The sequence below is a fragment of the Poeciliopsis prolifica genome, unplaced genomic scaffold (assembly GCF_027474105.1).
Source record: "Poeciliopsis prolifica strain line A6 unplaced genomic scaffold, Auburn_PproV2 SCAFFOLD042, whole genome shotgun sequence".
In the NCBI taxonomy this organism is placed as follows: domain Eukaryota; kingdom Metazoa; phylum Chordata; class Actinopteri; order Cyprinodontiformes; family Poeciliidae; genus Poeciliopsis; species Poeciliopsis prolifica.
In genome coordinates this window covers 3,241,448-3,265,471 of record NW_026562417.1, presented here as the reverse complement: position 1 = coordinate 3,265,471, position 24,024 = coordinate 3,241,448, and the positions used below count along the sequence as shown (strand labels likewise).

Below are 24,024 nucleotides of genomic sequence, written 5' to 3'. Positions count from 1 at the left end.
CGGTTGGTCAGGCAGTGACTGTAGCATCAAATATAAGTTGCTCTTCAAAGACAGTACCAAGTTCTGCAACGTGGCTTTATGAGAGAAAGTATTCGCCCTGTAAACCGGAGCTTCTAACGGCGTCTCCTTGCAGACATTTTTTCACAGCCATTCGCTAAAGACAAAAATCCAGTAAAGCACCACTCCTATGCTGCAATCTTTCAGAGCTCATCCACATTTACACCGACGTGACCTCCAGACTCAGCTCCCCTTCAGTACACACAACCTGCTATGTGCCATGCACCAGAAAATACAAGGTTATGATTCTATCACAATGGCTGCCCATTCATTCATCTGCTTTTAGACATCCTGTGACTTTGCTTTGGTCTCCTAGAGCGCCGCTTCAAAGTCGAAAGTTATCACCCAAAATGAAGAGCTTAGAAATATAATTCATAATCATTCATGTTTTTTCAGTTTCCCTTTTGGGATCCATAAAGCACTTTTGAATGTTCAGACATCTAAAGACAGATTCCGACCCCAATCTGCTCTCCCTCCAGCTCATATGGCAGCGCTTTGTTCCGGGAGTCATAAATCCACTTTCAAAATGCAAAAAAGTTTTGCTTATAAAACTGTGAATTCGACCCATGTGATTAAGTAACACAAGAACTGCTCAGTTTGATTGCAACAAGGCAAAAAATAAATACAAAAATCAACAGCTTTGTGACTATTGCTTTATTGATCTTTTATTGAAATAAGTCACATTTAAGCACCATTATCTGAACGTGTGTGGATGTGTCATCTTCAGACAGACAAAACAAGAAGATGATTTTTGCATTTGTGGTGGAACAAAAAATAAATAAAATCAACAGTGAACACCTGCTCATTTGTTTTGTGTCTGCTCGGATCTATTGTGTTTGTATGACAGTTTTTCAGGAGTGAGAACCGGCTGGTTAAAGATTGAGGAACATTCAAGAGGTAAGAGATCCTCTATCGGTTTGTTAAATTTTTTTACTTCATTCACTTGCAAACAAAATTAAAATTAAACATAAACTTTGTGCTAAATTAGTGTTCAATTTCACGACGGAATGTTTTCAGGTAATTTGGGTTTCAACACTGTTTTGTCAAAACGTTGCATGATCTTTATCCTGGCAATGCAAGTTGTCCCAAAGAATGAAGCACAGCCGACAGTCTGGAAATATCCTGGAAACTCAGCAGGGATGCTCAGCGTGAGCGCCGACCCGTTTCTCCTACCGCAAATACTTCTGCTAAATATTCTGTTGGTTCCCAACCTGTCAGCACCTCACATTTCTGATGCTGCAGCCAAAGATTTATGGACTTTCAGTACAAAGAGGCAATCGAGTCCAGACTCGAACATCCGCTACAATGCATGTAGCGGATGATAACATTTTTAAGGAATATTACCCTAATCCTAACCCTAACCTTATGAAAATCAATGTTGCGTGGGAAAGTAATCACTGTCAACTACTAGCAAAAGAGCAAGAAGTGACTGTTTATGGGAAAATACTAATACAGGACACCGATGGGGCAGAGGAGTGAACTATGGCAACTTCCCTTCCAAAACCGGAGACTCGACAGTCTGAATTGCAAAAGTACAAAATAAGGTTCAAGATATGGAGCAAAACCAACCCTTTGTTCGTGAACTGCCTGTAGTTCGTAGCAGCTCTTAGCAGTTTACAACTCCTAACGAGCAATGGCTTCAACAAAATGGCTTCAACAAAATGGCTTCAACAGCCTCAACAGCTGCACAACACACTGCGATGAAACGGTACATAAAATGGCAGCAGCATCTCTAAAAGAGGACAAACAGAAAGAGACGACAGAAAGCTGAAGTATCGTTGTTACTTTAGCTTCATACATGAAAAATAATACATTTCAGACATTAATTACCAAAAATCTTGACTTTTTAGCCATGCAGCCATCACTGCATGGCTGAAAAATGTCCTTCTCTTCTGTGTTTTCCCAGTCAGAGCACCACAGCATGCAGAGTACATAAGCAAGCGGTTTTGTTCAATTTCCATATTTTGCAGGTACCGCTTAAACCTGTTGTGTCCACTTTGAGGGGAGTGCTAAGTTACATCAGGCAGAATGGGAAACTGTACGTTTCTGTTGCTAGTATCTCTAATATCTAATATCTCTTTTTGATCTAACAGAGCTGCGGTTGAAGTGACTCTGCTCAATAGACTGCGACCAGATGCGTCTTCCTGACACCTTCAGCGATGACAACTCCCAACAGATTGACTATTTACACGCCATGATGGTGGACTGCAGTCGGCTGGGACTGAGTGATGTCTGGTTCGCCACTGACATCTTCATCCTGGTCGCCGGGTTGGTGGCCAACGTTGCTCTCCTTTGGCTGTTTGTTAAAGAAAGAAGAACACTCTCCACCTCGCAGATAAAAGAGATTCAACCAGTTTGCAGAGAAGTAGTTATGTGTGTTGAATTAAACCCATGTTTCAGGGAAGAAAAGGTACTGTCTGTTGACAATTTTCTGCCAGAAGATCTGAACTGAACAACTTTGCTTTCAAGGTTTTTGGCATGAATCTTGTTCATATGGATCTGCTCTTCTTCGTAATTATGCCTGTTGAGTTGCTTTTCATCCGATGGAATGATGGAACCGGCCAGCACAACTAATCGTTCAGGTGAGGGTGAGGCTAACAGGCGAGGAAATGAAGACAATGAACAAGGAAAACTTCTCTTCTCATCCACTTTTTCAGTGTCCAGCATTTCACCGTATGGAATTAAGATAACAAAAGACATCTTCAGTATGTTCAACCTGATTGGCTGTCCACTGCTGTTAGCCTGTATGTGCATTGAGCGCTACGTGGCAGTGGTCCGACCAGTGCTGTACCTGAGGCTGAGGAGATGGGAGTATCGCGTGGCCGTTTCTGGCGTGGCCTGGACGCTCACCTTGTCTTTTGGTTCGGCGATTGGTAAGTGCTGGGGTAGAGCAGAAAAACTCCAGCTGTCACATCCACCAGAGCAGGCAAAATGCCTTGTTCACGAGTCTCTCAAAGCAGGAATGAAGGAGCTGGATGCATTTGGGGATCTCAAATTTTGTCTAAAAATCTTTTCCCCCAGAAGTCTTGATCATATTGTTTTAACTTTGCATTCTTGCATTGCTCAGGTTTGATGCAAGACATGGTCAGAATGATGGTGCCTGTGTCTATCAGCATATCCTGTCTCTTCCTGGTAATGCTCGCCTGCCTCTGGGGTGTGGTCCGGTCACTATGGCTGAAAAGTCCTGCCGGAAACCAAACCCGCGGTGTGTCCTCCCTGAAGAGACGGGCAGCAGGTAACGTGCTGGCTGTGATGGTGCCTTCAGTGATGTCTTTCCTCCCAGTCCTTGTGATGTTTCCTGTTGTCCTTTATGAGTATTACCGGCAATCAACAATGAACAATGTGATGTGTATTCTCTTTGAATTGTCAAGGCTGTTCCCTAAGTTTGGCGTCATCATTGGTCCTCTGTTCTATCTGTCCAAGGCAAGACGAGCAAAAATTCCTTTTCCTACAAAGCAAAGCTTCCTACAAAGGACAATGAGATGAATAAAGGCAACTGCGCCTCAATCAATAAAATTTTCTTGATTTCTCTCTAATGTCTTAAAATAACGTTTGGTGTGAAAATAAAACTGGAGTGAATTAAATATTCTGAAACGTTCTCTTGTACTGTCAAAGTTTTCATTGCTAGACATCTGAATACAACATACCAACATCCAAACAAATGTCTTTTCATCGTCCAGCGTCCATCAGTGCCGACATACAACATGAATAGATTTTGTTTTTGAATTGATGGAGAATTTCATTTCCGTTGACTGGCAACACGAGCGAGCGACGCATCTTCAAGGCAATCGCGTCGCATTTTCAACATTTCAGGATCCAGTGTGTCGCAACTGCCGCTTGGAAAATGAAACAGATTCCATCTTGATCCCAAACGTTTGGCTTACTTGCCAACCCAGGAATCATATTTGCAAACGTGAATTCAAACGCCGCCTTATGACAGATAATAATCCGCAACACAAGGCACATGGGGGAAAAAAACTGATTTTTTTTGCACGGCAAACCAAAGGTACAAATTCTGCCTGAAAGCCAACTGGGAAGTACGAGTGAGAATAGTTCAGTGTTTTCCAAAGTATTATCTTCATGACTACGTTTCATACACACAGTTACAGCTATGTGTTTGGCTGCAGCTGGTTTCTACTTACCCTGAAGTAAGTAGAAACTGACAGAACTGTATGAATGTTTTATAGGAAGCTGGTACAACTTGGCTTTGTTACATAAATAAATGACAGGACTTTCTGTGCTGTGTTATTGTTCATAGCGTCACCAAGACTTATTGGTGAAGATGCATAAAAAAGTCAGCAAGTAAATTATTTAACAAAGTTGCATAACCTCACGAATAAAAATGTAGAATATCCCAACCTTTAATTTAGATACGTTTATTTAGTGGGGGCGGGAGGAATCCATGTCAAAAAATATAACTGTTTACATCTACTTTCCAGGCAAAGTTATTGAAATTCCTCATAATCCTCTGAAATAAATGCCACTGAAGTATTTTACATTTGATTATAACTTCTAATCAGTAAAATGTGACACTTTTTTCACCCTGTGGGTTTGAACATGATGCGACACAACAAGCTAGTTGTTGGGATGCGACTTGCACCTCAACTGGTTGTTTTGGGAGTGACGAAAGCATTCTCTGCACAACCGTCACAAATGCAAACATGTGGAGTTCGCTGAGCTTTTCTCGGCCTTGAACTGAAAGCGTGTGAAAGACAACGGCAAAGCCTTTGTTCCAAAACGAAGAGTGAATATGTGGAAGAGCGCCTGTGGCAAGGATCTGTGGGTCAGATTCTCTTCCAAAGGTCCAGGGAGCTCTGTGAAGATGCTGTCAATTATCCATTATCCAGGTATGTGTGCTGCTTCTGATGCGCTTTCATTGTGGAATAGTCCATGTTTATTGGGAGCAAGTGTGTGGCATTCAGTGGCTGCATCAAGATTGGGATGTTATTTTTTTGCCCTTATGTTATCGTCTCATTTTCAGTTCTCTTTATGTGCCCCTAAATGTTTAGACAATCATAACAAGTAAATGAATGATTAGCTGAGTCGATCAGGAAGTTGGGCATGCCGTCAGTTTCACTTTCAGTTTTAAGTATTGAGAAATCTGCATAACACAGGATGCAGTATGTAGTGGCATAAAAAGGGTTAAATCTATGGCTCACAAATCTGTTAATGTAACAGATTTGTTACATTAACCATCATTTTTGTAGCGATGGTGGACATGTAGATATATGTATATATAGGGTTTTGTGAGATGTGTCAGTAATGTGGCAAAATCTTCGGACCTGCCCAAAAAAATCCACAGTAGCCGATTTGTGTGTGTCCTAGCTGATCAGTGAGAGAGAAAAAAGTATGGAAAAGTCAATTGATAAAAAGCGGCAGAATATTTTTCTACAAGAAAAATAATCTTCACCCTAATTAATTGGGTTTGCACCCACAATTGACTGTCCTGTGTTAATAACGTCGGGTGTATAGTGATGGTTTATTGTTACTCACTTTAGAGTAACAAAGTTAGTTTCAGAATTGTTATGCATCGCTAAACACAAACCACATTCGGGCGATTGAGTTGGGCAGTTCTGGATTTTCAAGCACCAAAACCTAGAGGAGCTGGAAGGATCAATGTTCTTATTTTGACAATATCTCAACACAAGTTTGGACAAAACACCTCCTTTTAGAGAATGACCTCACTTTTACTTGACAGTTTTTGGGGTTTTTTTGCAAATAGGGCTTTAAAAATGCAAATGAAAACAACAACAAAAGAAAGACAATCATCCATGTTATGGAAAACATGAAAACATTTCACCGTGTACCGGTGGATACACGACTGTTCAAAGTTTGAGGAGTTTCTATAGCAGCACTGAATTCGTCAGGAGTCTCGTTCTTCTTCTTCCACCTTTGTAACTGATGGCAGCAGAGCAAATACTTTGTTCCTTTAGTTTTCTGCAAAAAGTGTTGGTCTCGGCCCACCTTAAGGTCCAACGGCCTCGCTGAGGAAGACTCTGACTCACCACTGGCTCCAGGGGCACTTTAACCTCAACATGCTTGAAGCAAGAGTCAAGAAACCAAAAAGACGATCAGTCACGATATTCTGACCTCAAGTAAGACATGTTGCAACCTTTAGGACAAGTCCAGTGCCTTCACTTGGTTGAGGACAGGTAAACCTTCAGAAAACAGTTTGTGTGAATGGTTCACAGGTTCGTGGCATTTGGCAAAAAAAAAACAAAAAAAAAACGAGGGCACAAGTACTTTAGAGGGGGCGCTGAGAGTCCGAACTCCCTCTAGAAAGGCCAGTGTAAATCGTCAAAGTCCCCCGATTGGCTCATATTCACGTCCGTCTCCAGCAGGCTCATGATGACCGCCATTGCTGCCTCGTCGCTGCTGAAGCTGCTGAGCCCTGGGACATCCAGGTCCAGCTGGGATGACTCATCTGGGGGACAGCGAACAGGAGAGAACTTCAGGAACTCTCATCTGAAACTTTCAGCAACGCTGAGGGATTTGTTTTCATGGCAAGTTATTGTCCCTGAATCCTGTCTTGTTTACTTGTATTGGGTTTATTTGGGTGCTGATGGTCTGAATTCTCTTTAAATCAGTACTGAACAACATCTATTGATAAAAACTTAGCAGTTGTGTCTAAATGCAAACAATGTTGAGAAATAAAATATTAGCTTGTACTACTAATTGTTGCTAGCCTGCTTACCAGACTACTTAAAATAGGTTGTTGAAACTCTTAAATACTATTTTCCTTCCAACGAAGAACCAAACATTGATTTTCACACAATTGTACTGAAGTTGTGTTTGAAAGTTGCCAACAAACTAGAATCACCTCGACTCTCAGGAGCTCCGCCGCTTTCAGCAGCTTCCTTACTGGAATCAGCCTGGGACTGGGAGGCTGAGGAGCTGCCCGCTTCCTCTTCTCTGCTGGGAGTCTGCAAGAGTCAGAGGCATCTTAAAGCTCCAAGGTCAAGCAGACCAACTGTTCATGCCAGTCTGCAGTAGCAGTGAGGCAACTTACGCTCCTGCTGGTGAGTGGACATTTCTCCTGGACAGAACCAAATGGACTCGAAGCTCCGCTCGACGGGGTCGAGTTTGCCCTGTCAAAAATAGACATGAAACTCTGGTGACATGCGCTTCGGGCATTCAAACCTTGAAGGTTGCAGCATTGAGAACGCTAGGTCTGTTTGATTGGGGACCAGAATTGTAACATTTGTTGCATTTTCAGTGCGGTTCACTTTCACACTGCAAACCAACCGAAACAGTTGAGAAACCTGTTCCCCTCCTCACCTGTGGTGGCGCTGCGCTAAAAGGGAATGACACAAATATATTTGGAACACTTTTTAGAAGTATATTTTCTCAAAATATACTTTAAGTTCTAATTAAAAATATTAGTAAAATTATACTTTGGATAATCCCTTTAAAAATACACTTTGTATGTAATTGTAAAAATGTATATATTTTTTAAATGTACATTCAAAGTGTACAAAGGATACCTTTACTTGTTCCAAAAAAAAGCATGTGATAGTTTCTCGGCAATCAGACTGAAGTTTGATTAAAGCAGACTAAACACGGCTGGTGTGAATGCACCCTACATCTGCCTTTTTCTGTCACAACAGTCTTCATGTCTTTTTACATGTCTTTTCAACACTTTGCTTGCATGACTTGTTTGGACTTTTTTAATCTTACTGTCCAATTATTCTCATGGCGGTTTTAAAAATATTTCATTAATTCTCACATGTCATACCAGATGCGTTTTACCTGTATGTGTCGCTCAGTTCGTTTGCGATCTGGGTCCCTATGCTGCCTGCGTAGATCATGGTGCCCACACCAGTGGAGAGGCCAGGAATCTCTGGGATTTGCTGTGCTTCTTCTGTTAAAGCAGAGCCTCAAAAATGAAGTATTCATTTCCCTGGATTGTTTTCACTTAATGTTATGAGGTATATCTACTCAAAGCTTCCTGCTTTTGGGAAAGGACGGAAAAACCATACATGGCTTTTTACAAGTGTGAAAGGCAATATGAAGAAAACATCGTGAGTTTACAGATTTGAATGAAAACCTCACCCTGAGTCGATTTCGAGCTTCCAGCCTCGCTTTCGTCTTTTGTGTGACCAGGCCCCCTGTTGGTGCAGAGCAGCATTGCAGCTTGCAGATATAATGCATGAAATATGAACCGAATCTGAACAGGGAAACATACTTACGAGATAACCCTGTTCGAAGAGACGATGAACTCGACTTCTTTGGTCCACGGATTGGTGAAGCTGAACCACTGGCTCTGGAGCGTAACATAGGAGCCGTGTTTCGTTTTGAACTTGTAGCACTGGGTCTCGATTTTCTCTTTGCTTCGAAGAACTGTACAAGACATTGGACTTAATCAAAGAGAACTTCTAAGGACTTCTAAATGATGTGTGAAAACCTTCTTCCAGGTGTTGAAACTTGGGGTTTTCTACGACTATAATTTGCTCCATCACCTTGCCGGTGCTTTCCAGCCATATGCTGCAGGTCGTCCTGGTGGAAGTACTCGTAACAGGAGGTGCCAAGAACTTCCTGCGGCAAATAACCAATGACTGTCGTGGCTCTGGGTAGAAAACAGAAGGGGTGGAGTTTAACTATTCATTCATTCTCCGTCTTTCCTTCCACCTCCCAACATTGTGTCCAACATGACGCATTCTAACAAAAGCTGAACAGCAGCCTCAACATTTCACACCAGAAATTGGATAAATTTGAATCACTTTACGTTATTGGTGTTGTGTAATTACTTCCCAAAAAGTGAGAAGAGATTGTCATGTGATGCCATCAAGACGCACAGCTTCTTCTGAGAAACAACGGCAAAGACAGAAAGGATTATCTCCACTGACAGAGGAATCGACGCCACAACAAGCCTCTGCCATTCCTTTCTCAGCTGAACCGTGGCTTCACAGCAAATCCGTAACTGACGGCGAGGGTGGTGGTGGTGGTGGTGAAGGGGTTTGTGGGGGTTCAGGGGGTGAGGACAAGATCAATTGTGCGGATGGATGTAGTTAGAAAGTGGAAACTCACTGTTGATCTACAAAAGTGAACTTGCCGTCGATTGCACAGCGAGTTACAAACTCGGTGGCCTTGACGTTGACGTCGTTAGGGGGCTGGTGGGAGACGTTGGGGTGGAGGCGGCACACCGTCACCAGGCAGTTCAGGCTGGGCGTCTCCCTGTCGGCGGCGTCGCCCTCCGGGTCCAGCTGGCCGCTCGGCCAGGTCCGCATGTATCCGGTGCAGTGGAGGGTGCAGTACCTGTAGGTCTCTGTGGGCAGAAACAATGCGTGAGGCGATGACGCTCGACCTGTTGTAGTGGGAGGTTATGTTTGTTTGTTGGAGACTGTTGGTGTTTAAGCACCAATAGTGAGACTGGACTGTGAGAGGAAGCTGGAGTACCTGGAGAGAACCCACGCATGCACAGAGAGAACACGTAAAACCCCTGCAGAAAGACCCCAGGCTCGGAATCGAACCCAGGACCTTGTTGCTGCAAGACAACAGTGCTACCAACTGCGCCACTTATATTTAATTTTTGTAGATCAATACCTCTGTTTGCAAGTGTGCAATGCTTGTTTTGCTTGAACTAATTGGTGAATTAAAAACAAAAATAATCCACATGTGCAAATAAGCAGCTGGAAAGGAAATAAAACGTTGTTGCATGAATATAGATGCACGCAACATTTTAAGCTGCGGTTCAAACAAAAAGTACGAAGCATCTGGAAGGTTACTAATTCCCCAATGTAGTGATCAGGTTGTACCACAAGATGGCGTCAGACTTCGGGCCATGTCCTTTCAGCAGATCCTGGACCATTTCACTTGTTTAAGTGTCCAGATCACCCAGACCTACTTTTTGTCTTTAAAATTGTCTCCTTATATTTTTAGTGAAAAGAGGCACACACAAAAAAAAATGTTTTGACTGAAGAACATTGGTTGTTTTTTTTCCCCCTCGTTTATGAACTGATGGAGCCTTTACTTTTATTTCTTTCCTCAAACTTTACTAATTCTTTCTTCTGGCAGTTTTTGAACATTTACTGCAAATAATAAATTAGTTAATAGTAGGATTGTGAAGAGCTACTACCTCTAACCTCTAACTCTGACAGAATCCAACCACATCCTTTTTTTCAGCTGTATAAACCAAGGTCTTCTGTTCCTTTTTAGACACTGACTCATCACCCAAAAGAGCAAAACGGTGCTGGCGTGCAGCCGAACGGCCATTTCAGAATCTGACAAACTGGAATTCACCTTTCTTATTAGACGCGGCGGGCAGCGAGTGCTTGCCTTCACGCTTCCCTGTGACCCGACTGTGCTTCATGCGGCAGAAGAAGGATCGCCTGGCGCCGGTGGCCAAGTGGGACGGCCTGGCGGGGGCGTCGGCCTGGACCTGAACACCCGCTGCACAGAGAAGACCACAAGTTCTGACGCAAAGCACCTGATACCTGTCTGGCTTGCTCGAGTTCGGTTTCGCCGGCAGTCTTACTGGAGGCGTCGACGAGGCGCTGCTGGGGGAGCATCTCTGAGGACGAGAGCTGCTCCTTCACCTTGTGGATGTCTTTGGGGTGGATGAAATCGAACAAACTCTGGCCGGTCAGCTCCAACTGGAAGAGAAACGCATGTACTGATGATATTTCTGACTTTAATTAATAAAACTTATGGCGCGAGTAATACGTTTAATCAGAACATATTTAAAGAAAGGCAAAGACTTTAGGCTGAGGGAGTCCAAATCCAAATCAAAGATAAATCGGGGTTCAAAACAGATCATAAAGGTTTGCTTACTCTTTGAATTTTCACACTTTTCACATTATAACTACAAACGTCAACATATTTTATTGGGAATTTGTGGGACAGAACAACATAAATTAATGTTCTAACATGGCAAAAGAAGAAAAAGTTCCTATGCTGTAAATATTTTTGCATGGTACAGCTCATCACTGCATTTTTAGGGGCTCAGTGTACATTTTAATTTCATCAAAATACTTGTTTTTATTTGATTTTTGTTTTTAGGTCAAGCATAAATGTGCAGTGTGGCCTGAACAAACCTTGCTGAAGTTAAGGATCTTGGAGACAGACTCTGAGATGAACAGGATCTTCGCCCGATCGCACCTTACGACTAACAGGAAGCCATCTGCTGCCTTGACATGAAGACACCAAATAAAATAAAAAAAAGAAAAATAAATAGCCGGTAAACGAAAAAAAAAAAAAAAAGAAAGAGGAAGTGGACATGTTGTGGGAAAGTTGAGGCTACAGTTCAGGCACGTGACCGAAGCCATAATCCCAGACTGGGAAAGACTGGCTTTAGTAAATCCAAGCTATAACATATGGGCTTCCTGTTCTGAGGAGTGTGAGAACAGATGTGTCAAGCTTTTAAAGCTCAAAGGGAATATCTGCAGACAATGGAAGGGCTATGATGCAAGTCGGGAGAACTTATGTCGTGCGGTACACGCTGCTGCACCGCCATTGGAAATATTCTGGTTATGACGAGGATTTAGGAATATGCAATACATGACTGAAAAACCAACAACTCACGTCTTGTATTAATTTAAAACAAATGCTAATTTAAAAAAATTAATTAATTAAAATCACAAGCATAAGTTTGATGAAGAATACATAACGTACTCTAATGTCAAGACACAAAAGCGTAAGCAAAGACCGCAGAGAAGCATTTGATTCATTACGTTAATGGCTTCATTTCAGCTCACGCAGATTCATGTAAGGAAATGTTACATTTTTAGCCGCTGCAGTTCACGTTCAAACTGCACCGTGTCAACCAAATTAAACCTTTTGAAAAACATGTTTACCACCTGACCTGCGGTGGCGCTGCACCAATAACCCCAGAAAAAAAGGAACACAGAAACTTCTGAAGAAGACACTAAGAGTAACTTCCTTCATCCCAAAATGCATACAAAAATGAAGTGGCGTCAGATTTTAGCTGTTGTACGATTTGTCTTTGGCATTTCTCCATCTAGTGCTGGACTCAAGAGTTTGTTTTGGTTGTGTATACCCAGAATGCCCTGCTCTTTAGGTTGTTCTCTGGCTTTGGATCGCTCTCTGGTCCGCTTGGGATTCACATATGCTCTCGAACCACACCAGACTTCACTTTCACTGAATCCAGACCTGGGTTTGCAGGCAGACAAGAGTTTGCTTGAGGTGATGTGGGTTTGTTTAAACTTAGGTACTTTACAGGCTCTAAGTCAAAAATGGACTAAGAAGTTTTCAAAAATATTCTGAAATTAAGTGTAAGGCCATCTGTCCCATTGCTTGTCATACGAGAGGCAGCTGGCACCAAGACTTTCCAGTGATGAAATCAAACTATTTATGACTTTATCTTTTAGAACCTTACTTTGAGCAGAAGGTGCCGAAGGTCATCGTGAGGCAGGATGGAAGGCTTGTGCTTGGCATCAGCAAAGGCACCGCTCGCCCCAGCTGAAAACAAACAGAATCCACTTTTTGACCATCTTCATCTACCTTTTTAACAGCAGTGCAAACGGTTATGAAGTACCTTTGAGGGCTTTCAGGTGTTGTACAGCTTTCCGTAGAACAGTGAGCTTGTCAAGTTTTCTTGCCATGGGCTGGCACGCAGGAATCATGGCGGAAAGCTCGTCAATGAGGTTGTTCATCTTGTCCCTCCGTCGTTTTTCAATCTGTCGGTGAGGCTCCCTGTAGGTACATATTTCCATCTTTAATATTTAAATTATGATGACTGTAAAATAAAGTGATAAATTTAGTGAAGAACCAATTAAGCGCAAAGAACTCATTGAAGAGCCATTGACGTCAAAAGTTTCTTAATTACTCAGATGATCCGGACATGAATGAAGATTCACCTGAAGCATTTCATCTTGACTTGCTGATCCTCTCCCTCAGATCTACAAATAAAATGATCAAAATCAAACTTGATGTGTCATCCATAATCAACATGCAAAGCCTGAAGGCTGAGTACCTGCTGAGGTCATCCTCTAAGTTGAACTTGAGGCTTTGCCTGTGAGATCAGAGACAATGTGAGTCATTTTATACTCCGCAGGGACAATTTGTCCATTGGACAGTGTCACATTTATGATACTACATAGGAGTAAAAAGATACCAAGGTTGTTTATTCCCACAGACAACACCCGCTCTTACTGTACACGGGTGTCTGACCTCTCCTCCACCTCCCCTTTCCGTTTCCTTGGCAGCTCAACAGATGGCATCGTGGATCCTGCTTGGTTTGGCCCCTCCTCCTCTTCTGCAGCTCGATCTAATACGTGAGGACAAGCAGGACAGGAATGTAGCAGACTAAGTGAACACTGCAGTCTGGAGCTCAAAAAGGGCCCAAACTGTCACATGGTATCAAGGTAACAGCAGGATGCAAAACACAAATAGAGACAGTTGGGAACTTTGGGCAGTGATCTAAAGGAAGACCTTGTGTGTTGACATTCATTGGGAAAAAAACTTTTCCGGTATCACCTATTTAAACATTGTTGTGTCCTACTAACTATAGCGGTCTCTCGTGCCAGTCGACTCGTGGATGTCAAGAAAAAATAAAGCAGAAAAATAAAGTACAGATTTTTGCCTGCTGTGACTCCTATTGACGTTTATTCCAGGGTGCTGGACAGGAAGTTAAAACTAACTGTTGAATATAAGATTCAATAGGGGGAGTCTAGTTCTCATACTGGTTATACTTACAAAGAAGGTTACAGAAGTTTGATTTTACAGCACATCCCTGCAGCCATGCTGTGGGCATTGTTAAGTAAATTGAGATGAGATGCCCATATCACTTCCAAGAGGATGCCTGGTCTCCAGTTTCCGAAACCAAAAACTGTGTGATTGTTCTGGGTACAGAGTCAAATATGTTCCTTCAACATGTTGTTCTCCACTCCACCAGGGCTGACCCTGAAACTGGCTCTATTATGGTTGATAGTAAGTGTGGAGAGGAGGTGATCTGGTTTGAGAATTTCTGAGTCTTGTCATTCAGAGGATGCAGTAGAGTTACTGTCTTCATGCAAGGGCGCCTTGCAGTGACTAATCACTTCAATTAAATAAACAACTTAACACATTGTTGTCAGGCCATTCTCCTGGCAACTGGCAAATCCAGACTTGCCCAATGAACTGCCAAACAGAGAAACATGATAAACCACTCCAGAGAACTGCTCTAGAATCCACCAGTGGTGTGCTTTGGATTACTAAATCCAATACTTTGATTTTGGAAACAACTTTTTTGGCCATAGAAACCTATACAACCAAGCTGTCCAAGGTTTACAAATCTACTCACTGCACAGTCCAGTTGTGAAATTGCGATGCTTGAGAGCGTCCCGTTCTGTCATAAACTTGTGTACAAGCAGATCGTGCCTGAGGGCTGTGAACAATACATCTGTAGCCATGGAAGTGATTGGGTGACTCATTATGTTTGCCAATTCAGGGTAAATTGTCTTCAAAAATGCTCTTATGTTTATTACCCATATCCTTCCAGCTGTATTCCACTTAAAAAAAAAAAAAAACGTAAAAAAAAAATCTAACTTCACAAGAATCCTGCCATTTTCCATCACTCTTTTACCCTTTGGCTTCCAGCCACATTCCTTTCTCAAACACTCAAACTTAACTGCTTTGTCTCAGTCTTGCTCTGGAGTCATCTGTTTCCAAGCGAACTGCGACACGCCGACTGAACGCTGCCATTCAAAACCTCGAGCTCTGCAGGTTTGGGCCGTTAAATGGCATGTGTGGGTAAATAAGGTTTGTTCTGTGTCTTGCCTAATCCTTATATAACTGCTGGAATACTGACCTACTTACAACTCTTGGGTGGACTCTTTAAATTGTGACATCCATTCAGGGGCACTGCCAGGAATCTTGGGTCCCCTAACAAAAAATAAATGGGGCCCCTCCACGCAGCTGCTGTTACAATTTTTTGAGTCTATCTGACCCATCAAAAGCAATTTTAAAGGCTTGCAACTGCCTGGCTCTCTTTGGTTCAATACTGACAACTGGCACAATATTTACTGCTCCTGAATTTTACACGTAACAGTATGCAAGTAGGTTGCTGAAATTTTTTCTATTAGTTTTAGCTTACTGAAATGTCTCTCCCCACAAGCAACATGCAAAATACACATGAAGCAATCCAGACTTCTCAAAAAATGCTATGTAGTCGCATTTTATTCAAGCTGCAGTGTGTAACTTTAATAAAAAATATGTTTTCTCCATATTTGTTGAAGCTGTCACTATGTTGTACAAGTTAAATATATGAATATGTTGGGAATTTCTTTCCTTAATTCATTAAATGCTATTACAATATGATTCATTTTGCAATTGAAAGGCACCAATTTTTTTTATTTATTTCTATGAACAAAAAATATATATATAAAATAAATTGTGGAGGGCCCCTGTTGATCAGGCCACCATAGTGTCTCTGTTGAATCACTGACTGGATTTTTTTATGGCTAATCGTTATACATTGGGTGATTTAAGTAGATTGCCGTGTTTTTGAATTTAATCCTCCAGCGAGGAAGCAAGGTGTCCTGTCAGACCGTCAGTTCCCCAAACAAACTATTCCAGAAGCAAGATCGTACGATCGACTCATTTGCGCTCTTAAGAGCACTTAAGAAATAATTTCAGATCATTCTAAAAATGTACATCAACAAAGTATCACATTAGATATATATATATATATATATATATATATATATATATATATATATATATATATATATATATATATATATATATATATATATATAAATTAAAATACTATTTGTTATAAGAAAACTTTTTTTCCTAAACAATGTTGATATTCTCTTAATTAATAATAATTGTCATAATTTGGTTCAAAGATTATAAGCAAAAGACTGGACCCACTGGACTGTAAGCCAGTAGCCACCATCAGACCGGCCTCTGGTGTTAAAAACAAACAACTTTAATTTTACAATAATCACGTTTTATGAAAATAACTAAAAGTGTTATCGGACTGAACAATACTATATACCATGTGCTCATGAAAAAACTACTTCATTAACCTACCTTTCCTCACATTTGATTGTTGTACGTAAACTTACTTGTTTTTCTTTTTTTGTTTGTTTTTTTCAGCAGCAGTCTTGCAAAATACGATCAAGCCGACTTTCTTTATTTCTTGTTATTCCCCTTAAATCACATTTTATTTTTACGACGACAATGTCACACAAAAAGGAAAAAGCAATAAAAACATACCCTCCCTGGAAATATTTCTTTTCGCACAAGTGCAAATTAGCTCATGGTACAGACCGTGCTTTCTGAACAGATTTTGCGCACACACCCACAAAACCTCGTAAAAGCGAACATGAGGTCAGTGCAACCCGATAGACATCACACAGGGTAAACAGCTTGCAGAGTCCAACTGACCCTGACTCTTAAGACCACAGGAGGGCTAAGTAATTGGTTCAGAGCATCAATCTGAATGAAAATTGCTTAATTATGAACTAAACATAAAATAAATTGCTTTGAGATGTCACAATGACGCCTCTCTGGCTCAAATGGCACCTGGGACTACTCAAGAAGATTTAAACCAGCAGTGGGGAAAAAGCTGAATTTCACTGACATATTTTTTTTAATCTTTCCGGTGCCGTTTAGTGGGTCACTGAGTGGGTCAAAAGACCTTGAAAATTTGTCCAAGCTGCTTGACACCTGGCTGCATGTGTCTTATTTATACCAATTCCCCAGCAAACTTGCATACGGTCCCCGCAGATACAGAGACCCAGCCACGGGTAGAAATAGCCTCCAGTTTAGGTCAGGGTATTCTTCAGAAAAACTCATAAAAATGAGTTTACTGCCACCGCCAGTCAAAGCTTTTCACCGCCGTCTTTCACTGCAATAACAGCTGCAAAGTCTTTGGCGATACGTCTAGCAGTTTTTCTCATCAAGACAATGAAATTTCAGCCCATTCCTCCATGTTTCTCCACTTCGCAATTTGAATTGTTTATCGTTAAAAAAACAACAAATACACCTAACTGCACGTGACCTTGGAAAGTTTCCCCTGGTTGAAGAATTTTGCTAATCATGAAACAATAAGCAGCGTTCTATCCTGGGGTGGAGGTGAATGTTGAATGTTTTCTTTCATTTATGCGTTGCTGACGTATTTACCTTTATGTTTGATTATTGGTAATTTAAGATAACCAGTACACTGATAGTCTCTCTGCGTTTAGATAACCTTTAGATAGTTGGCAGGTCAAACCAGTTTGATCAGACAGTAGCTGAGTCTGCTTTGTTTCTTAGTAATGAAGTTTTTTCTGTTTAACGATTTGTTTGAGGTCTTGTTAAGTCGTTGTTAAGGCTTAAGAAATTGCTGGGTATTTTTGGCCCTTTGCAATAAGTAAAACACATGTTCTAATTTGAAATGATCACCATTTCCTAATGCCAGACCTGTTTAATCTTTGTTATTATTCATGAATAATAAATTACCAAATGTTTGATGATATTAAGGGGTAAGGATTCCATGTAAAAAGAGTGACAAAAGAAGCCAAAGTTTCTTCTTCCAGTGCAAAAGACGTTTATTTGCTCTGTTCAGACAGAAAATGGGTGAAAAGGGAGAAAAATACACTAAATATCCCATGGTTAGGAATCAAACCCTGGACAGCTGCATTCAAGATTAGCATCTTTTACAAATTTTACAAGTTTCAAGTAATTCTTTTTTAAAACATCAAAAAATATGCCTCAAGACTGAGACTTAGCTGACTTCTACGGTCACTTCTGTTAAGAAAAACCAAGGTCTCGTGAGACGTCAGGAAGAGTTTGAGTTATTTTTAGAGCTGCTATCAATGCATGCAGGAACCGAGACAGCAATTCCAGAGCCAGGTCTGTTTTAAGGTCACTGCAGACATGCTGCGAGACTCGGATGACTCATTATTCTCCGGCCCGGTTTGAGGTCATGATTTGATAGCTGTGATGCCTGGGGCTGCTTTTGGACGACTATTACTGAAACTAACACCAGTTAACCTCATTTATGCGCAGGATACAATCAAATTATAAGTTCAGTGGGAAAAGTGCAGGGGGTGTTGAGACATTTCAATGCGTTTCGTATGTTCACAGTTTAATTTGCAGGTGAAGTTTCAACGCTTGAACAAGGACATGTAGGGGGAATGCAACTGAAAATGTTAGGTTAATTAAAATATTAAAAAACAAGTGAGTTTTAGGCATTAGATGCCTTTAGTTCACAGCAATTGGACAAGACATAAGGAGGAGAGAGAAATGGAAATTATGGAGCAAAGAGTCCATATGTATAAGAACACATGCTTGTTTTGTGCAGGACAAACAAGGGATTCGGCTTATCTCGTTATTTTTGTCTATTTAAATCTTGATTTGCAGACATTTTAAGCTGCTCTGTCATAAATACAGGGTAGGCGAAATGCTTTCAACTTACAACTGTCTATTTCTAATGTGCCTGACGTAAACAAAACTCAACTGAACTGAATTTTTGGAACTGTTCATTTGCAGGCATATTTCATTTATTGAGGAAAGGTCACCAGTGTATTTTAATGACAGGCTTCCTTTAAACGCTGAGTTTTGATGCGACTCAGGCCGAATTGAGTTGTCAGAGCGTCACGTATTAATTGATCAAAACCCATTTTAGAGGGACATTCCCACGCTTGTGAGTAGCTATTGTGGCACTTTTCCCGAGTCTTTTCGTGCTCGACATTCCTGCGCTCTTCCCCGGGCTGATTCAGCGGCTCTCGGCCGCCGCAGGAACCAGCCTGCTTGCCTCCCCCTGCTGCACGGCGAAGGCAGCGCTGCTCTACTGATCTACTGACCCACTTTCGGGGAGGAAGCCTGAAAGAGAAACAGTATCTCGTGGAAACACGTGACGCAGACGAGCTAAGCCCTCGACGGGGGGCAGTTCTTGGTGACGGTACCGAAAGGCTCACCGCTCGCTTCGAGGATAAAACTGGAAATATAACAATGATTTAAAATTGTAAGATTTGTGGGGGAGGGGGAGGACTATGTCTATGTCGTCATAGCAAAGCGGCGTTGCCTGGTGAAGAGCCAACAACTGCGCTTCGTGCGCGTGCTCGCCCGTTGCTCGGACTTAGGTTGAACTACCTACAGCGAACTACGTGGAGCGCGCGACTAGATAACTCAACGATATAGTTCAGCGGCGGCGTTAATTTCACACGGAAAACTGTCGTGGCTGAAACCTAAGACTCACTGACAAGGCAGCTTGAATTACTCTGAACGATAAAGGAGTCGAAACAGACTTTTTAAATAGTAAGAATCTAGATTTAAACATGTTTGTTGTTAGAAATGGGAAAGAAGGTAAAGCAAAAAAAAAAAACTACAACAAATAAATAAATAAATACATGAAACCGCAGCGTCAACCCAAAGTAAAGTACTGACAACCGGAGCACGAGGGGCTTACCTGCCGGTTTGTCCGCCGTGCTGTCGGAGCCCCCGGTTGACATGCCTGCGGACTGGAGCCGGTGCTTCCGGTGAAGGCTACCGAGAGCCGCCGCGCATGTTGAGACACCAGCTGTTGTGGTGTAATGCATAAAAGAGACGGTGGGAAGGAGGGAGCTTCAAATAGCCGGGGTGTTGTATAATTGACTTCATTTTTTCAGCCCCCCCACCCCTCCCCTCCATAACCCTCCTTCCTCTCCTCCTCCTCCTCTTCGCGTCGTTCTTTTTTTCTTCTTTACACAGAACGATGTCAGAGGAGTGGAGAGGGGAGGGGTGGGAGCAGAAACGTGAGGGATGTGTGAGAGAGGAACACCCTCAATAGTGGACGGGGAAAGGAGGAGAGAGAGTTCACGCCAGTCTGATCCTCCATTAGCTACCTATAGGGTTCATTCAGGTCCACAGTGGAAAAAGCTGCAACGTTCTGAGGGTATTTAAATATTTTTTTCCAAATGCAGTTTAATAGAGCCCGTCACTGACTGCCAGTAGTTATTACTGGCAGTCAGCTTACCCATACAGTAGTTATTACTGTATGGGTAAGCTGAACAAAATACAACTCTTGTCTGCAGTTTGGTGAGACAGGTAACAATCCGTTTGAAGGGCAGTTAAATGGCCGGACAGGAAGCGTGCAGCGAGCGCGCGGCGGTGCTGATAAATTCATTTTTGATTCATGCCGAACAGAGCCCAGTCATTCACTCTTCTGCTTCCCGTACACGTCGCACACGTTTCTGTGACCTCAATAAGAGCCCCGAGCGCGTCACCCATCTGACGCCGCTGCCAGCTTTCGCATTGCTCCCATCGGAGGTCTCACTCTGTTTCTTTTTCCAAATCAATTTTCATGCCCAAAAAATTATATACTATAAATCATGTTTTGTTTAGTTGTTGTTGATTGTTTAATCAAATTTAACCGTTCATATCTCGGGCCATTTAAGATTGTGAAAATATTTTTATTTTTACTGAATGGCGGTGTAATGACAGAAAGAATTTTTACATAAAAATCTGAATTCTGAAATCTGATTTTCCGTGGGCCTAATCCTCTTCCTTGATGAGGCGATGACGTGCCAGGGTATCTTCTTCTTCTTCTTCTTTTTTTTTTTTGGTTAGAAATGTGCAACACACCCTGCATAATAAAAGAAAAAAAATGCAAAGACTCTCGCCGAAGGTCTTTCATATGCTTAAAGGCCACTTGTAGAGGAAGACCTAGTTTTTTCAGAACCAACATATGAAGCTGGAGTGCACTACATTTTATTCAAGTTAAACTGTTGTGCAGATTATCCACCCAAATGTTAGGGTCCATTTGATGATCCATTGCAACAGTTTTAATTATTTAATGATGGATTATTGCACATTTTATCTAAATAGATTCTGCAATAACTTTAACATAATTGATTCAACTTTTAATTCACCATCTATATTTGCAATACTGCACTTAAGTATGTTTTCACTGCTTTTCAAACACTGACACATTATGTATTTATTTATTTATTTCACATATTTATATAAATATGTGAAATAAATGAATATTCAAATGAATGAATAAATTCATTTTTTGGATTATAATAACTTTCGCTTTCAATAGTTTCAACCTAAGACTTATTTTGAACAGATTCTAAAACAAATGCTAAACTGACTTTATGTTGACAATTCTAACAATACGAAGGAAAACGAGCAGACTGTCGTCGTGTGTTGCAGTGAAAACATTTACCTTAAGGAGTTTTGTAGGACAAAGGCTCGGGAATATATGTGAGAAGTGATAGGTCACGCTCGCATCGACGATCTTCGGCGCTCACCTACATAGCGTTATTTGAGACCTTTGCACGAGACTTTACGTAAGAAAGAAGGCTGCACGTGCCAGCGAGAAACGTGCTGACCTATATATTATATAACTCGAGGGTCACGTGGCGGCGGGAGGCTCGTTAACCCATTTAGAAAGAGTCCGTGGAGAAAGCGCGGCGATTCCACGCGCGTTTCAGAACACCGGCGTGGTCAGGTGATGCCGAAACAGACACATTACAAACATAATCTGGTGGTTCAGAGCAGCAACGCAAGGAGTCAGTGCCAGAATTTCTAATAATTTGACATATATAATAAATATTTGACTTATAATTACTATAAATCTGCCTGCCTACCTATTGAAATCATCAACATGATTTATGACTAAAGAGGGAAATGTTCTTGTATCTTTCCTCATGTCAGAGGAATGTTGCCCAGCAAATATTTCGGTGTGGTCATTTAATAACTGTTGATGATGTTTGCAACAGCAGCCAACAACTGGAAGGAAAATATAACTTCCAAGATCTGCAAAGTTCTTCACGTTTAATATTTAATGTTGCCCGGGAACAGTCAGCTGCTGTTTTGGAAAAGTTCCTTGCATGTAGAACCTTCATGGAATGTTCTCTGTGATTTACTGTGTTCCAAACTGAAAGTTACATTTAGCGACTACAATGTGACCTTTGAGGAACCTTTCAGGAATCTTCTCTCTGAAGTAACTTGAATGGAAGTTAAGCGACATTCGTGATGTTTCCCTCCAGGGAATGTTCAAAAGTTTCAGAAATAACCCTCAGGGATTAATTCCTAAATCAGAAAGGAAGTTAAGTGCAATATTCATTGTTTGATTTCCTTGTAGTCTTCAGGTAAAGTTCTTTGACAATTAGATTCAACATTTACAGGGACCTTTAGAGAACATTCCCTAGATGCCCCAAGAAGATTAGCTTCAACACGATATGACTTTCTGAGAACCTTCAGGGAACATTCCTCAAGGTTTCCAGAAGGCATTGGTAGAGTGACGCTCCCTAAAGGTTCTGTGATACCTTCAACTTTGACAGTGCAAAATCCCAAATGTGATATTTCAGGAACTTCTGAGAAACATTCCATGAAACGTTACTGAAGGTTAGTTTCAGCATTTACAATTTGACCTTTTCTAAATCTTCACAGAATATTCCCCAAAAGGTCCTTGAAACCTTGTTGCAACATTGCAGCTTGGGGATCTTTAGGCGACATTCTCCAAAGATAAATTGAGGGTAAATGTGAACTTTCACACCACACATAACCTCCATAAAGGATCTCTAAGACTCTTTAAAGATTAAGTTCCACTTTTACAACTGTATCCTTTGGGTAAATGACCTAAAGTTTCACAGAAGATTAGCTTTAAAATTCAGAGAGTTACCTTTTTACTGACTTCAAGGAATTTTAATTGGAGGCTATTGGTGATGTTCACAATGTGACACTTTGAGAACCTTCACAAAATGCTCCCTTATTGCCTCTTGAGTTCTGTGAGAACCAATGTCAAATATCATACTTTTTATGACCTTCAAAGAACCTTTACTAAAAGTTCCCTGAAGATTAACTATTCCACGATGTGGCTCTTTGGGAAACCTTGAAAAAAGTTCCTCAAAGCTTTCCTTGAATATTAAGAAAATGTTCTCTGAAGGTTCCTTGAAGTCCTGCTTTAAATATTTAGTGTTACTCTTTAGGAATTTTGCGGGGATATTTGGCTGAAGGTTCCAGAAGGCAACAATCATAGTATTGAAACCTGGAAACCTTCAGGGAAAGCTGAAAAGGCTCTATGAAGTCTGTTGTGACCTTTCATAAACTTTCATTCAAATGACCCTCAAGGAACTTTTGTTGCTTCCTGGAGATTACCTTTGATGTCCACAGTGACTCTTGGAAACCTCCAGGGATTGTTCTATAAAGGTTCTGTGAGGTCTAATGTCAACTTTTACTTCCACAAAATGACCTTCAGAAGACCTTTTATCAGTGTTCCTTAAAGGTTACTTCCATCTTTATGCATCTGATTTTCTCCACAGCTAAAATGAAAATTGGGTTCTACAGAATAAGACCATGACAACAGGGTCACGGCATGACGGCACTATCACTTCTTCCGTGAGGTAAGTTTTCGAGTGCGTAAGTAACCCGCTTGCTGTTGGCTTTCTGTTGTAACCTGATTTCTTGGTCCAAACCAGAAACCCAGTTTCCTTAATGGGGGTAAGGGATTAAGAGAAACCCGGTTAACTAGATTTGCAGGGTGGGATGGGACAGCGTGAATTCTTGGCTAATTCTTGACGTAACATATTGATGACTCACATGAAGGGGTTTTCTGAGTTTTCTTATAGCTGCCAGTTCACTACATATGGTAACCTGGGACACGGTGTCTTTTAAAGAACAAGAATTCTGTCTAGGAAAATATTTTTTATTACAACTGACTTCAAAATTCCACTATTTGTAAGATAAGTCACTTTGATTAATGATTATTCATGCTTGACTGGCATACTTTGATTTTGTAACTGAATCTCTACCATGCCTAGATTAAACTGTTTTTATCCATTCGTTAATTCAGAAGATCTTGACAAACAGAAAATGAAATAAAAGCTCGCCAAGAGCTCCCCCTAGTGGATCAACAAGGGGAAAGTAAAGAGTTTTGATTCTACATTGCCAAAACTTCATCTGCTACAGATTTAGTCTCATTTCATTTGATCTGCGCCTGTTTTCTGTTTATTATCATTGCTTAGGAGGTAGAAAAAGGTTCAAATTAAGTCTCAAGTAATTCATTTAGGACTTGAGTGTAAGAGAGGTATTTAAAGTTCGGAGAGATGA

General features: G+C 41.2%; 1 protein-coding gene across 2 annotated transcripts; it reads right to left on the bottom strand.

Annotated features, from left to right (window-relative positions):
• Positions 1 to 5,723: 5,723 nt before the first annotated feature.
• Positions 5,724 to 19,606, bottom strand: LOC129376199 (basic helix-loop-helix ARNT-like protein 2). 2 transcript variants are annotated; one of them, XM_055055727.1, is made up of 17 exons: positions 19,397 to 19,606; positions 13,168 to 13,282; positions 12,989 to 13,027; positions 12,873 to 12,914; positions 12,551 to 12,708; positions 12,392 to 12,474; positions 11,091 to 11,183; positions 10,532 to 10,649; positions 10,297 to 10,446; positions 9,085 to 9,322; positions 8,517 to 8,623; positions 8,247 to 8,397; positions 8,110 to 8,165; positions 7,807 to 7,918; positions 7,067 to 7,145; positions 6,878 to 6,980; positions 5,724 to 6,481 (listed from the first exon to the last, which is right to left on the bottom strand). In XM_055055727.1, exons 1-17 carry the CDS (start codon positions 19,524 to 19,526, stop codon positions 6,333 to 6,335), a joined length of 1,923 nt encoding a protein of 640 aa, XP_054911702.1. In that variant the 5' UTR covers positions 19,527 to 19,606; the 3' UTR covers positions 5,724 to 6,332. The 2 variants fall into 2 exon arrangements, with proteins under 2 accessions (XP_054911702.1, XP_054911703.1); XM_055055728.1 differs by having other exon boundaries at positions 13,186 to 13,282.
• Between the last annotated feature and the right edge of the window lie 4,418 nt (positions 19,607 to 24,024).

Coding starts and splice junctions, on each gene's coding strand:
- LOC129376199 (XM_055055727.1), bottom strand. CDS start 19,526: ATGCATTACACCACAACAGCTGGTGTCTCAACATGCGCGGCGGCTCTC. Junction 11,184..12,391: donor TTCGGCACCTTCTGCTCAAA/GTAAGGTTCTAA, acceptor CTTCATGTCAAG/GCAGCAGATGGCTTCCTGTT. Junction 8,166..8,246: donor TCTTCGAACAGGGTTATCTC/GTAAGTATGTTT, acceptor CTGCACCAACAG/GGGGCCTGGTCACACAAAAG.